The sequence below is a fragment of the Myotis daubentonii genome, chromosome 4 (assembly GCF_963259705.1).
Source record: "Myotis daubentonii chromosome 4, mMyoDau2.1, whole genome shotgun sequence".
NCBI lineage: Eukaryota > Metazoa > Chordata > Mammalia > Chiroptera > Vespertilionidae > Myotis > Myotis daubentonii.
The window spans coordinates 15,329,421-15,343,651 of NC_081843.1; the positions used below are offsets into that span (position 1 = coordinate 15,329,421).

Below are 14,231 nucleotides of genomic sequence, written 5' to 3' on the forward strand. Positions count from 1 at the left end.
CGCGGACGTTACTAGGTTACGAGGTCTCCCGTCTGCGGAGAAAGCGCGCGGTCCCGGCAGCTCCAGGCCTGGGAATCGGAGGTGCCTGGACCCCGCGTGCGGAGGCTGAGACCGCGCGGCACAGGCGGTGGGGGGGACCAACCCGGGACCGCAGGCGCCGCCCGGGCACAGGGAGCACCGGCGGCGACACGCCTGGGGCGCCGGGACCGCGGAGACAGAAGCATCATCCACTCTCTCGCGCCCGGAACCACCCCGGCGCTCCGCCCGCCTCCGGGCGCAGGGTCTCCGGGAGCGACGGCTGGGAGAGGGGTGGGGAGGGGAGGGAGGGGAGGGGGAGGGGGGAGGAGCGGCGGTGGGGGGACTCGGAGCCGCCCCTTCCCGTGCAGCCGCGGGCCTGAGAAAGCAGAAGTGAGCCGCGTCCCCGGAGTCCCACCGGCTCCAGGACCTGGGAAGAGAAACTTGCGGCCGGGGCGCCTCGCCCCCCGCGCCCCGCCCCCCCCAACCCGGACCCGCCCAGAGCTCGAAGGAGGGTCACTAGGTCCGGGCCGGGGACCGGGTCACCACCTGGCCCGCCCCTTCTCGCTGGAGGTCCGAAAATTGGGCCATTTCCCGGCCGCACCCTCACCGCTTATCAGGGTGCGCCCGCCCCCCCGCCCCCCCTCCGAGGGAGGGGCCGCCAGTGCCGTGCGGCGCCGGCACAGGACCGGCCGGGACCCCTCGAAGCCGTCGCAGCAGACCCAGCGCCCCTGGACCCTCCGCTGGACGCCACACGCCCCTGCTCCGTGCTGCCCCGGGTCCCTGACCCCTGTGCGGCCCCCAGTCCTCCCGCCCGGCCCTCCTACCCAGCACCGGGTGCCCCACCCTAGCCTCTCCGGTCTCCTCCCCCGACGCCCCGGGCGGCTCGGGTCGGGCCCCCTGGAGCCCCACGTTGCCCGGGCAGGAGCGCGCGATGCTCCGGCTCCCGGCGCTGCTGCTCCTGGTGCTGCTCCAGCCGCCGCCGCTGCCCGCGCTCGCCCCGGAGCCCGCGGCGCAGGACGTGAGCCTGGGCTTGGTGAGTGGGGTCCCCCGGCCTCTGGGATCTGCAGGGGCGCGGGCAGAGGGAAGCTGGTGCCGGACGCCTAGGTCAGGCTGAGGGCTGATTCAAACGTCCACGGAGTGACTGGCTGGGGCTGGGGGCTGGGAACCGGATTGTTGGAATGGGACTGGGGGCGGGGAGGTGGGGACCAGGACTCGACTCTAGATGAAGACTGCAAACCCAGGGCTGGAGGGCAGGTCCGGGAGAGGGGAGCCCTGGGTTCCTAATTGGTGAGAGGTGAGGCTTTCAGAGGGCGGTGGGGAGGCAGGTCCCATCGCCGCGGCCCTTCCCGCTTCACCTGCTCACTTCTCCGGCCCAGGACTGGCTGACCCGCTATGGCTACCTGCCACCGCCCGACCCAGCCCAGGCCCAGCTGCGGAGCCCTGAAAAGCTCCGGGATGCCATCAAGGTGATGCAGAGGTTTGCTGGGCTGCCTGAGACCGGCCTCCTGGGTAGGTGTCCCCAGCCCTGCCTCCGCACGCAGCCTGGCCGTTACCCAGCTGTTCTTAAACCGCAGCACGCACTGAATCATGGGGGGTATGACAATGCTGATCTCAGGTCCTAACCCAGGGAATTCCCAAGCATTCTCCTTCAGTGCATATGTGTTGAGAATCTCTTGCATGAGAGGCCACTTCAGGCTCCGCTCCTACAGCAGCGAACAAAGTAGATAAGTCCCTGCTCTCCTAGAGCTAAACTTCTAGAGACAGATACATTCTAAGAGATCAGAAACAGAAATATGCAAGATCATTTCAGATAGTGGTGTTTCGAAGAAAATAAAATGCTAATGGCATTGAGGGGCTGGTCTGGTCAGGTCAGGGTCCTCTGAAAGGTGTCATAGGAGTCGAGAGGAATTCCTATAACACAGAGAACGCAGAGGACACAACGAGGAGGAGCCCGCCATGGGAAGATGCGGGGGAAGAGTGTACCAGGCCAGTGCAAAGGCCCTGTGGCAGGCACAGGCTGTGCAGCTGTGATGAGAGAGGAGTACGGAGCTAAGCAAATGTCTGGTGGGAGGAGGCTTGAAAGGTGTTTGGGTTGGATTCAGAAGCACAGTAAGAAACCACGGAAGGGTCTGAAGGAGGAAGGCAACTTGGTCTATTTTGCAGTTTTACATTTCCTTTGGTTGCTGATGGAGAGTGGTGGGTGGGGAACACAGAGGCCAGCGAGGAGGTTATGCAGTGTCCAGGCCAGGGCTGACGGTGGGAGGTGTGATGAGAAGTGGTTGAAGCCAGAGTGCACACTGTGGAGGTAGAGCTGAGCAGCTCATCTGTTGGGTTAAATGGGGAAGAAGAGAGAACTGGTGGGTTCCTGGCTGGCTGCGAGGGAAGGCAGGGTCTTCCCCTGCCCTGCTTGGCATCTACATGGGCTCAGTTACACATTGTGACCTCAACCATCGAGGTGAGGTTTGACCTTCTGTTGAGGAGGAGGAGACTGCTGGGAATTGAGCTCAGCTGGAAAAGGGGATTCCAGGCAGCTCTAACCCAGGAGGGGTTGGTTAGTCACAGGAAACCAGAGACCCAACCGGTATGGGGACTCCGGACTTTATCATGATAGGGTCTTGGACCTCTGGTGTGGGGTGTGGGGTGTGAGCACCCTCCTAGGGGTTCCCAGCCTCAGAGAGGGGAGTTTGCACGACACCCCCAGGGCTCCTTCCTTGAGCCCAATTGCCAGGGCTCAGGGAAGCTCCCTGCCTGAGCTCTGAGCACCCCCTGGAGGCAGCCACGCCCTCCAGGGCCAGGTGCTGGTGTGGATGAGCTGGCTTACAGTCAGACTGTCTGGGTTCCAATCCAAGTGGGGGCAAGTTCTTCATCTCCCTGAACCTGTTTCCCCATGTGGACAGTTAGCTGGTACCATGATTAGGGAGGGCAGGTTGTCCTTCTGCTGATCCCGCTCCCCCAACCTGTCCCACAGACCCAGCGACGATGGCCACCATGCACAAGCCCCGCTGCTCTCTGCCCGACGTGCTGGGGGTGGCAGAGCTGGTTAGGCGCCGGCGCCGGCGCTATGCCCTGAGCGGCGGTATTTGGAAGAAGCGAACCCTGACGTGGAGGTAGGTCCTGGTGCCTACCCCACCCTGGGCTGGCCTGCTGGGCCCTAGTCTCTGTGTCCCAGGCTATCCTCACTCTCCACTCGTCTTTCCCCAGGATACACTCCTTCCCCCGGAGCTCTGCACTGAGCCAGGAGACTGTGCGGACTCTCATGCACCATGCCTTGGCGGCCTGGGGTATTGAGTCAGGCCTCAAATTCCGGGAGGTGGGTTCTCAGGGCCCACCGGAGGCTGACATCCTCATCGACTTTGTCCGGGCCTACCACCAGGACAGTTACCCTTTCGACGGGCAGGGGGGGACCCTCGCCCACGCCTTCTTCCCCGGGGAACATTCCATCTCCGGGGACACTCACTTCGACGATGAGGAAATCTGGACTTTTGGGTCAAAAGGTACAAATGTTCCTTCTTCTGAGAAGTCCTCTCCCCAGGTCTGTCTGTCTGTCCTTAAGAATTAGGTTTAAAGTGCATTTATTGATGGAGGCTGTATCAGCTGGGCTTCTCCAGGAAAATAGAACCAATAAGATGTGAGTATGTGCACATGGGCATGATTTATTTTAAGGAATCGGTGCGCGGAATTGTGGGACTGGCAAGTCCAAAATCGGTAAGGCAGGCTGGAAGTTCAGGTGAGAATTGATGTGGCAATTTTGAGTCCAAAATCTGTAGGGCCAGCCAGCCGGCTGGACAGCCAAGCAGGCTTTCTAAGCTGCAGTCTGAAGGCAGAATTCTTCTTCTGGGAAAGCCCAGTTTTTGCTCTTAAGCCCTTCAACTGATGAGGCGAGGCCCACCCACAGCACCGAGCGTTACCTGCTTTACTTAAAATGACATCTACAGAATAACCTGCATAGCAACATCCAGGCTGGCATTTGACCAAGCAACTGGGCGCCACAGTCTGGCCACTCTGACATAGAAAATGACCCATCAAAGAGGCCTGTTAGATGCCCAGCTCCGAGCTGGGGCTGAGAGCTTAAAAAGGTGAAAACGCAGTTCTGTGCAGCAGCTGAGTCAGAAGAGTAAGTGGCAGTTGCTACACATCATGACACAACCACAGGGAGTTACAACAGGGAAGTCCTCAGGCCTGCGGTGCTCAGAGAGAGGACTGATCTGAGGCTTTTGGCTGCAGGGGACTTCCTGGAAGCAGTGATTCTGTTTTCTTCTCTCTCTCTCTCTTTCTCTCTCTCTTTCTCTCTCTCTCTCTCTCTCTCTCTCTCTCTCTCTCTCTCTCTCACACACACACACACAGACACACACACACACACTGAGTACCAGGTAGCACACAAGGCCCTGCTCTCCTGTCTCCTGGAGTATACAGGGAGGGGGTGAGGCACAATACGGAAGCACAAGCCAAAGGCTAGCTGAGTCGTCAGGGTGGTCAAGGATGAGAGCACTGAGGTGAGAAATGGCCTGGGACAGTGGTCGGCAAACTCATTAGTCAACAGAGCCAAATATCAACAGTACCACGTTTGAAATGTCTTTTGAGAGCCAAATTTTTTAAACTTAAACTATATAGGTAGGTACACTGCTATTAACTCCATTAGGGGACTCCTAAGCTGGCCTTTGCTAAAAACGTCCTCAATCTGATTGAGGTGCGTTCGCCGAGGTCGACCCCTTCCAACTCTCCCATCCACACTCGTCTTGTATACTGCTTCGTCTGTCTCCTTTCGTTCATCCTCTCTATATGTCCACCCCCCACTTCTTCTAACGCCACTTCTTCAAAATAGACTCGCCCAGGCCGAAAACCGACTTCTGCGCATGGGCCACAAAGTTTCAATTGCATTGTACGTGCGCGGGTGGTATCTTGTGGAAGAGCCACACTCAAGGGGCCAAAGAGCCGCGGTTTGCCGACCACTGGCCCAGGACATTTGGGGCTGGAAGGCAAAAAATACAGTGTCAGAAGGGAGACCATGGAGGATGGATGGAAGGTTTCATACCACACAAAGGGCCTTGGAGAGCACGGGGAGGAATCTGAACTGTAGGATTCTGAAGGCAATAGATGTGGAAGGTTTTGCATTCTAGAAATGCCACTGGCTGCGGAGCAGGGCAAGAGGACAGGACGGCAGAAAGTTGCTGCAGAGTCACTGTGAGAGATGGTGGTGGGAGATGGGAGGTGCTGAATGGAGGGCAGTGGGCGGCTCTGAGGGAAGTTTAATCAGGATGGGCAAAGGTGGGGGTCTGACTGGATCCTGGAGGCAAAGGGTATAGGAGGTTGGCGTGCTGGCCCCTGGAGGACAGTCCTGTTAATGCAGGTGGGAAGTGTGGGAGCAAGAGAAGCAGGCTGGGGGAGGGTAGGGGTGAGTTCAGGTGGGATGTGTGTCTGCAGTGCTTATGGGCAGTCAGTGCAACCAGTGCATTGGTGGTTCAGTATGTTGCTCTAGAGCTTGGACTCCTCTGACTTAGGTCAGGTTCCCCAGAATTGGAGCTCACGATATAATTTCTTATGCAAGCAGTTTCTCAGGGGTACGTTCTCAGGGGAAAGGGAAGCAGGAGAAGACGGGAGAGAAGCTGAGCAAGGATGTGGTCTGGGCTCCAGAGGAGCCTGACCCCACTCGGAGCTCTGGAGCACAAATGGTGTCACAGGGTTGGTCCTCCCTGGAGGCGAAGTGCCCAGCTCTCATAGTCCTGCATCGATCAGCCACTGTGACCTGCTGGGCAGAGGTGGCCTGGGAGGGAGAGAGAGCGATTTTCTGAGGAAGGGGGCAGCCAGGGAATAGGCACACAGGCTCAGAGAGGATTTGGGCCAGGTACAGCTAGCAGCCACAATAGTGAGACTGTGTAACACAGCATTTAAGAACACAAGCTTGCACTGGCCTGTGTGGTTCAGTGGGTTGGGTGTCATCCCCTGCACTGAAAGGTTGTAGGTTTGATTCCCAAGGCATATGCCTGGGTTTCAGGCTCAATCCCCAGTAGGGGCATGCAGGGAGCGGCCTATTCTCTCTCTCTCTCTCTCTCTCTCTCTCTCTCTCTCTCTCTCTCTCTCTTCCTCTCAAAAACAAAACACAACAACAACAAAAGAATGCATGCTTGAAGCAGAACTCAAGGCTGGGATCCTGTTTGCTATGTGTATAAGTTACTTGACTTCAGTGTGCTTAGTTTTTGCGCTGAGAAGTGGGAATTATATTACCTGTTGGTAGCGTGGACTTACGGATTAAATGAGTAATTCACCTCCAGCGCTCTGCACGAGGCCTGACACAGAGTAGCGCTCTGTTCATTGCCAGCTGCTGCCTGATCTGCCCCCTTCCTCCGATTTAAGAGTCAGAGGTACTGGGGGGTTGGTAAGGAGGAGAGTGTGGAATGTGAAGGTCGAATATCGAGCTGTGGAGAGCCCCATAGTAAAGGGGAAGGCATCAAGGAAGGAAGAATCAAAGAAATAAAGAAAGAACAGGCCAAAAGGTGATCAAGAACAAGAGTGAAAAAGGAAGTGGTCAGCATGGCAAACCAATCCCGTGATTGACATGGGCTTGGATTTGGTCATCTGGGGATGAAGTGACCTTAGTGCCTGTAGGCTTGGTGGATGGGGGAAGAATCCAGACCACAGTAGGGGTAGGCGTGAGAGGAACCGAGGCAGTGGACTGACCGGTCTAGGGAATGTCTTAGGATGCGGGAGTCTTGAGCGCTCGGGGATGCCGAATGAGTTACTAGAAAGAAAGGGTTGGTGGATGGACGGATAAACTGACAGATGGAAGCATGGAAGGGTGCAGGCATGGACGAGTGGGTGGGGCATTGTTCTTGTCCTAGAGGAGTTGAGCAAGGCAGGCTCCTTGAACAGGGCAGGGCAAGAGGTGAGCATGGGGGAGATGAAGCTACCTGTTCTGGGTACACAGGAAATTACAAATCACAAAGGATGGCCTGTCTTGAAATAGGAAATGCATTTGTCAGCACTTGTCATCTAAGACTTGGGGGCTGGACCTGGGTGGTAACTTGAGGGGCTGTGGGCTTGGAACTGAGGCCGAGAGCAAAGCAGCTTCCAGCCGAGGCCCAGGGCAAGTTTAAGAGGAGGTGTTGGGGACCCCCATAGTCTAATCTGGGGCTGATCTGCACAGTTGGGTAATTTCCCCCAGCTGCAGAGCATGAGAAGAATGCAAGGAAGGGGTGTGGCCAAAGGAGAAGCTAGACAGAGGAGGGGCGGGTGCGGTGAAAGATGAAAGAGAGCTACCTGATTAAGACACCTAACTGGCCCTGGCCAGTGCTGCTAAGTGGTTAGAGTGTTGGCTCAAGCATGGATTCCCAGTCAAGGGGACATACCTAGGTTTCGGGGTTCACCCAGTAGGGCAAGTGGGGGAGGCAACCAGCCGATGGACATCGATGTTTCTCTTTCTCTCTCTCTCCCTCTTCCTCTCCCTCTCTCTCTCTATTTCTCTCTCCCTCTCCACCCCTCCCTCCCTCTCTTCCTCCATCCTTCCATCCCTCCCTCCCTCCTTTCCACTCTCTCTGAAAAGCAATGGAAAAAATATCCTCCTGTGAGGACAACAACAAAAACAAAAAAAAAACCCACCAAACTTCCTCGTTTCTCAGAAAAAGGACCCAGAGCGATCAGAAGCCCACAGGCAACATAGGACATAGGAGCTCATCAGCACATACGAGTGTGGACAGACCCTCCGCAGTCACTGCTCAGTGCAGGACAGCCCAGCCAGAGGACTCGGCCTCGGTTTCCGCTGTCATGGAACCTCACCTCTCAGCGCCTCGGCCTCCGGGCCTGTAAATGTGGTTGGAGGTCGAGGTTCTGTGGGAAGCCAATGAGGGCAAGTGTTTGTTGCTCCTCTTATGACTCACACACTTCGCTCTTAGACTCCCAGTTAGCGGTCTTCAGGAGCTGAGAGGAAATTGCTTCTCAGTTGGGAGGCCATGTCCAGTTCACCCGTGTCCAGCACTGCTGATGCCAGCTCGAGATGGCCAGGGAGCAGATAGCCTCGGGGGGAATCTGTGCCTCCTGGGGGCTGCTCACCCCTCTTACTGACTCTGTCTCTTCTGGCCTCTCACCTGCTTAGCAGGAGCCAGCAGGAAGCTTGTGGATGGATGAGGAGCTGAGATCTGGCTTGCTCCTGGCGCCTGGGCGGGGTCCCCAAGGAAGAGGCCTCCGTGCTCAGAGAGGCTGGGAGCGAGGCTGGGAGCGAGGCTGGGCACCCAGGCCAGCAGACTGTGGTCAGAGAGTGCCTGCTGAGGCTGCGGGTTCTGAGGAGATGGATGAAGGCTGCAGTGGTGGGGAGGAGAGGCCAGGACCCCAGGGAGGTGGGGAGTGGTGGAGGCTGTGGGAGGGAGAGATGGGCAAGGCCCACAGAGATGGGAGGAGGGGAGGTGGAAGAACCATGGGGGTGGGAGTGGGATTCTGAGGGTCTTGGGAGCAGAGGCCAAGGTGATTGAGCGGCATTCCTCGCGGGTGGGAGTGGGAAGGGTGTCGAGGGGTGGGGACCTCAGACCGCTGGTTGGAGCTGGGAGGGGGAAACTGCAAGGGCTGGGGCTGCCTTGAGAGAACTGTATGCACCCCGGGCTCCTGCTTCCCCTCCCCCATGTTTCTGTGGGCAGGCCTCCATCAGTGTAAGCTGGCCTTCCTTGGGCCAGGCTGACTCCTCCTGCCCGGTCCCTCACCTGTTCTAAGGGTCATTTGAGCCCAGTATCCCGGTGTGTAGCACTGCCAAGCAAAAATATTTGCTGAATAAGTAAACTCGTGCAGGAAGGATGAGGTGGCTCGGGGAGGCTTTTGGGCGGAGGACGCTGTGAGCACCTCTGAGGGTCTCCTGGCTGTTCCTGTGCCAGCAGGCCCCGCTCCCAGGGGCTTCCTCGCTGCCCCTTTCCTGGCTGCTCCAGCTCCAGCCCAGTCTCCCTTCCTCCCCAGATGGTGAGGGGACAGACCTGTTTGCGGTGGCAGTTCATGAGTTTGGCCACGCACTGGGCCTGGGCCACTCCTCTGCGCCTGACTCCATCATGAGGCCCTTCTACCAGGGTCCTGTCGGGGAGCCCACCAAGTACCGCCTGTCCCAGGATGACCGTGAGGGCCTGCAGCAGCTCTACGGTACAGGGAGTGGTGTGGGGGGGGCTCCCCATGTGGCCTCTGCGGCAGGGTCGGGGAACACAGGTCTCTCTGACTCTCTCTACAGGGAAAGGACCCAAAACCCCATATGATGAGCCCACAGTGAAACCCCTGGCTCCTCCTCCCCCGCCCCCTGCCCTGCCCCCAGGCAGGTGAGTCCTCCTCCAGCTTTGCCATCTTGGGGGAGCTTCCTACCCCTGGAGTCCTCTTTGGTCAGAGGGCTTGGTAAGGGTCCCTGCCCCATAGGGCTGTTCTCAAGGTGAAGTACAGAGAGGAGGAGCCCTGACCCCTTTCTCCTCACCTCTCCTTTCCTCCTCAGCCCCTCCCTTCCTGTTCCTGATCGATGTGATGGCAATTTTGATGCTATCGCCAACATCCGAGGGGAAACCTTCTTCTTTAAAGGTGAGTCACTCCGGGTCTCCCCAGCCCTGTAGAGTTGGTTTCCTACCCACTTAGGGTGACCCACCAGGCCTGTGGGGTTTCCCAGGATGTGGACTTTCAAGCTGGGTGCGAGTGGCTCTCTGTGGAGCACACCAGTGACTGCCCTTCCCCAATCCCTTACTTTCCCCAGCGCACACTCTTTGAAGCTCACCTGAGCCTCTCTGCCCCTACCTCCCCCAGGCTATATCCTTGCTTTTTCTCCTAAGCCAGTGATGGCGAACCTATGACACGCGAACTCATTTTTTTGGTTGATTTTTCTTTGTTAAATGGCATTTAAATATATAAAATAAATATCAAAAATATGTTTTTGTTTTACTATGGTTGCAAATATCAAAAAATTTCTATATGTGACACGGCACCAGAGTTAAGTTAGGGTTTTTCAAAATGCTGACATGCCGAGCTCAAAAGGTTCGCCATCACTGTCCTAAACCCAACTTTTCCCTCTGTAACTTGCCTCCTGAGCCCACCCAGCCCAGCTGGCTCACTTATCCCAGGCCTCACTTCTTCTACCTGTGTGACTTTCTATATAAACTTTTGCTTGTATTTGAAAAACAAACAAACAAAGTGGGGGGTGGAGGTAGAAGGAAAGTCCTGGGCCATCTGGTCACCCTAGGGCAGTGGTTCTCAACCTTTGCTGCACATTAGAATCACCTGGGAATCTTTATAAAATTCTGATTTCTGGGCCTCCTCCTCCGGAAATTCTGTTTCTTTGTTATGGGGTGGGGCCACAACATTAGTAACAAAGAATCAGAACTTCAGGAGGAGGAGGCCCAGAAATCAGGATTTTAAAGATTCCCAGGTGATTCTAATGTGCAGCCAAGGTTGAGAACCACTGGGCCCTTTGATTTCCAGATGGACCTTCCAGCCAGCACTAAGTCCCAGCCACACACCCTGGGGGACAAGACCACTTGCCACCTCATGCTCAGGCCCATCCCTTCTCCCACAGGCCCCTGGTTCTGGCGCCTCCAGCCCTCAGGACAGCTGGTGTCCCCCCGGCCTGCCAGGCTCCACCGCTTCTGGGAGGGGCTGCCCCCCCAGGTGAATGTCGTCCAGGCTGCCTACACCCGGCACCGAGACGGCCGAATCCTACTCTTCAGTGGTGAGCGGGGCGCCCCCGGGGACGGGCGGGGCGTGGGAGCAGTTGCTCAGAGGGCTCCCTCCCGCAGGCCCGCAGTTCTGGGTGTTCCGGGACCGGCAGCTAGAGGGCGGCGCGCGGCCGCTGGCCGAGCTGGGGCTGCCCGCAGGGGAGCAGGTGGACGCCGCGTTCTCTTGGCCGCTGAACGGGAAGACCTACCTGGTCCGGGGCCACCGCTACTGGCGGTACGACGAGGCGGCCGCGCGCCCGGACCCTGGCTACCCGCGCGACCTGAGTCTCTGGGAGGGGGCGCCTCCCAGCCCCGACGATGTCGCCGTCAGCAACGACGGTAGGAGAGCCCGCGCCCCGGCTGGCCAGCTGCTGGCCCTGGGGTTGGGGCTGGAGGTCGTCCTGGGGGTGCGGAGGAGTCCTCGGGTGGACGGGGCGGGGGTTGGGGGGGCAGCCGGCACCAGCCCTGCAGCTCTCCGCCCGCCTTGCAGGTGCCACCTACTTCTTCAAGGGCGCCCACTACTGGCGCTTTCCCAAGGGCAGCGTCAAGGCCGATCCGGACTCCCCGCAGCCCATGGGCCCCCAGTGGCTGGACTGCCCGGCTGCCAGCGCTGGCCCTCGCTACCCCAGACCCCCCAAAGCGACTCTCAAGCCCGAACCCTGCAATTGTCATTGCGAGATCAACCAGGCCTCTGGGCGGTTGTCCTCGTCTTCGACGTCGGTGACCCTCCTGCTGCTCCTTCTGGCCCTGCTGGTGGGGGACATCACCTCCCGCTGAGAGGGTCAGGCCGCTCCACGGCGGGGCCGGTTCTCCCACCACCGGCCTGTACAGTAGGGGGCGGTGATGGCCTGTCGGGGGTGGTGACGGGCCCAGCAAGGTGGGTGGAGCTAAGCCCTGGGGGTAGGGGTGGGGTGGGTGGGACACGAAGGCTGGTCCTGGACCGAACACAGGAAGTGCTCAGCCTCCCCTCCCCCAAACCCGGCTCCACCTGCTTTGGCCCCCCCCCCCCCAGGACTGTGCATTTCCCGGAATGGCTGGCTTTTCTCAGAACACAGCCTGCAGACTCCTTGCAGCCCAAGCCCTGCCTGGCAACAGCAGCTCAGGTGCATGGGTCTTTAGAGGACAGGCCTGATCTGGAGACTGAGCCCCAGCACGCCTCCCCCCACCCCCCCACCCCACTTTTCCAGAAGTGTCTCACCCTGTTTTTCTTCCACCAGGTCCCAGTCAACACCACATGGGTGGGGAACTGGGACCCAGTCCTGAGACCACCCCTGGGCACCAGTGCTGCCCGTTCTGGGTGGCACCAATGACCACAAGGGTGACCTTCCACAATCTGGACCTCCCTGCTGGTCACCACCCTGAATCCAGAATTGTTCCATTCAGTAGGACACCCTCCCCATCTTTAAAAACCTCTTTTTGCCTCCACCCCACGTGTCTGCAGTTCCCTCAAGGAGAACTCCCTCGCTCCTGTCCGCTCAGTGCTGACCGCAAGACAGTAGATTGAGCGGTCTCTTCACCTGGGGTCACTGCTTCCTCAGCACCCCTGGCTGATGAGTGGGCGAAACCTGGGCCATCTCACTCATTTCCCACTCTCCCCAGAATTCAGGATCTAAATCAGCGCCCCGGGAACTGTGCTTCTGGAACATTCCACATCAGAACCACCCAGGGAAGTTAAAAATGCAAATCCCATGCCCTCACCCTGAATCTTCACTTGGGATGGGACTGTCTTCTGGCTTTTCTGTGTCTCTGCCATGATCTCCCAGGAGCCAACTTTTCATGTCGCCTACAGAGCCAAGCTGATGGCCACAGCTGATAGGGGTCACCCCCATGGCTGGAGTCACTTAGTGGCCTTTTCTTGGGCTGCTGTCCAGCCGTGCTACCTGGAGCTGAAGCTGTGGGCTGCAGTCCCACGGAGCACAGACAGTGCCTGCTGTTTACCAAGGCAAGCAGACCAGTGTGAAGACAACAGCCAGGCACATCTTCGACCTATCCATGACCTGAGAACTCTAAGCCATCAGAAAAACCATCTCATGCTCTGTCAGGATCCTGTTAAAGTACAAGGAGGGGAAAAATTATATTTTCAAAGCTTATCAAGTTGGTTTGGCTCAGTGGATAGAGCATCAGCCTGCGGACTGAAGAGTTCTGGGTTTGATTCAAGTCAAGGACACATGCCGGGGTTGCGGGCTTGATGCAGGTAGGGGACATGCAGGAGGCAGCCCATCAGTGATTCTCTCTCATCACTGATGTTTCTATCTCCCCCTCTCCCTTCCTCTCTGAAATCAATAAAAAAATATATATTTTTTAAAAAAGAGGTAGCTTTTTGGTCAGGGCACATGCCCTGGTTGCAGGCACAATCTCTGGTGGGAGGTGTGCAGGAGGCAGCCAATCTGACTCTCTCTACAAGGAAAGCACCCTGAACTCTATATAATGAGCCGTGATGTATTTCTCTCATCAATGTTTCTATCTCTCTTTCCCTCTTCATCTCTCAAAAAAAAATCAATAAAAACATTTTTTAAAAAGTGGTACAGTGCACAATGAAACACAAAATGTCTTCAGATGGTGGCTTTTGTGAGACAGTCATGGAGGAGTGGAGTGTTATGGGGAGGAGGGGTCAGGGAGCCAGGCTTCTGCAGACAAAGCCCAGAAGTAATACTTGTACCTGAAGTAGGAGCAGCTCCCTTCTCTCCCACCCTGGAATTCAAAGACAGCTCAGGGAAGGATCTGGACTTCCAAGGTGTGGAAAGGGGGTTTCAGACAATTGAATGGGTTTTTAAGGGGCAGGGAGATATCAGCTGAGGTTCAGCTAACCCAAGTGAGACTTTCACTAAGGAAGTGTGATGTGTAGGCCTGTCCTCATGGGGCTCATGAGTGGCCTCTCAGGGGCCAGGTTCTCTTTGAGGATCTTAGGGGTTGAATTGTGTCCCTCCACAAATTCGTATGCTGAAGCCCTAACCCCCAGTACTTCAGAATATCACCTTACTAGCGTCTTTATGAAGGGAATCAGGTTAAATGAGGTCACTAGGGTAGGCCCTAGTCCAATAGAACCAGTGTCCTCATAAAAGTGGGAAGTTAGTAGCCAGGCATGGATACAGGGAGAATGCCCTGTGAACATGAAGACGGCATCTACAAACCTAGGAGCCTTCCCTTGCAGCTCAAGAAGGAACCAACTCTGCCAACAGCTTGATTTAGACGTCTAGCCTCCAGAACTGTGAGGAAATCAGTTTGTGTTGTGTAGCCACCCAGTCTGTGGTGCTTTGTTCTGGCAGCCCTGGCTCCCTAATACAGAGGGCAGACAGTGGCTGTGCTGAGCTGTGTGGGGCTTTGGCCCCAAGTTGGGTATTAGGGAAGAGCTGAGAGGTGAGCAAGGCTATGTGTGACAAAGCCACCTCAGGGGTCTTGCAGGTCTTGCCATGTCCTGAGCCTGTCGCTGCTATCGAACCTCTGGACTCTGAAGCTGGGGTGCACTCTGTTCCAGGGACCTGGTGGACATTCCAGACATTCCCCTGCACCTTGACGGCCCAGCGGGAAGCTCTTTACTCTGGAAGCTCTGAGAAATGCTCC

The 14,231-nt window shown here is 57.2% G+C and overlaps 1 protein-coding gene across 1 annotated transcript; it reads left to right on the plus strand.

Annotated features, from left to right (window-relative positions):
* Positions 1-543: 543 nt before the first annotated feature.
* MMP25 (matrix metallopeptidase 25) lies at positions 544-13,706 on the plus strand. The gene is made up of 10 exons (XM_059692827.1): positions 544-1,051; positions 1,395-1,527; positions 2,987-3,125; positions 3,220-3,512; positions 8,950-9,126; positions 9,212-9,296; positions 9,464-9,546; positions 10,532-10,684; positions 10,752-11,009; positions 11,161-13,706. The coding sequence occupies exons 1-10, from the start codon at positions 950-952 to the stop codon at positions 11,445-11,447; spliced, it is 1,710 nt and encodes a 569-aa protein (XP_059548810.1). The 5' UTR covers positions 544-949; the 3' UTR covers positions 11,448-13,706.
* Positions 13,707-14,231: the final 525 nt, after the last annotated feature.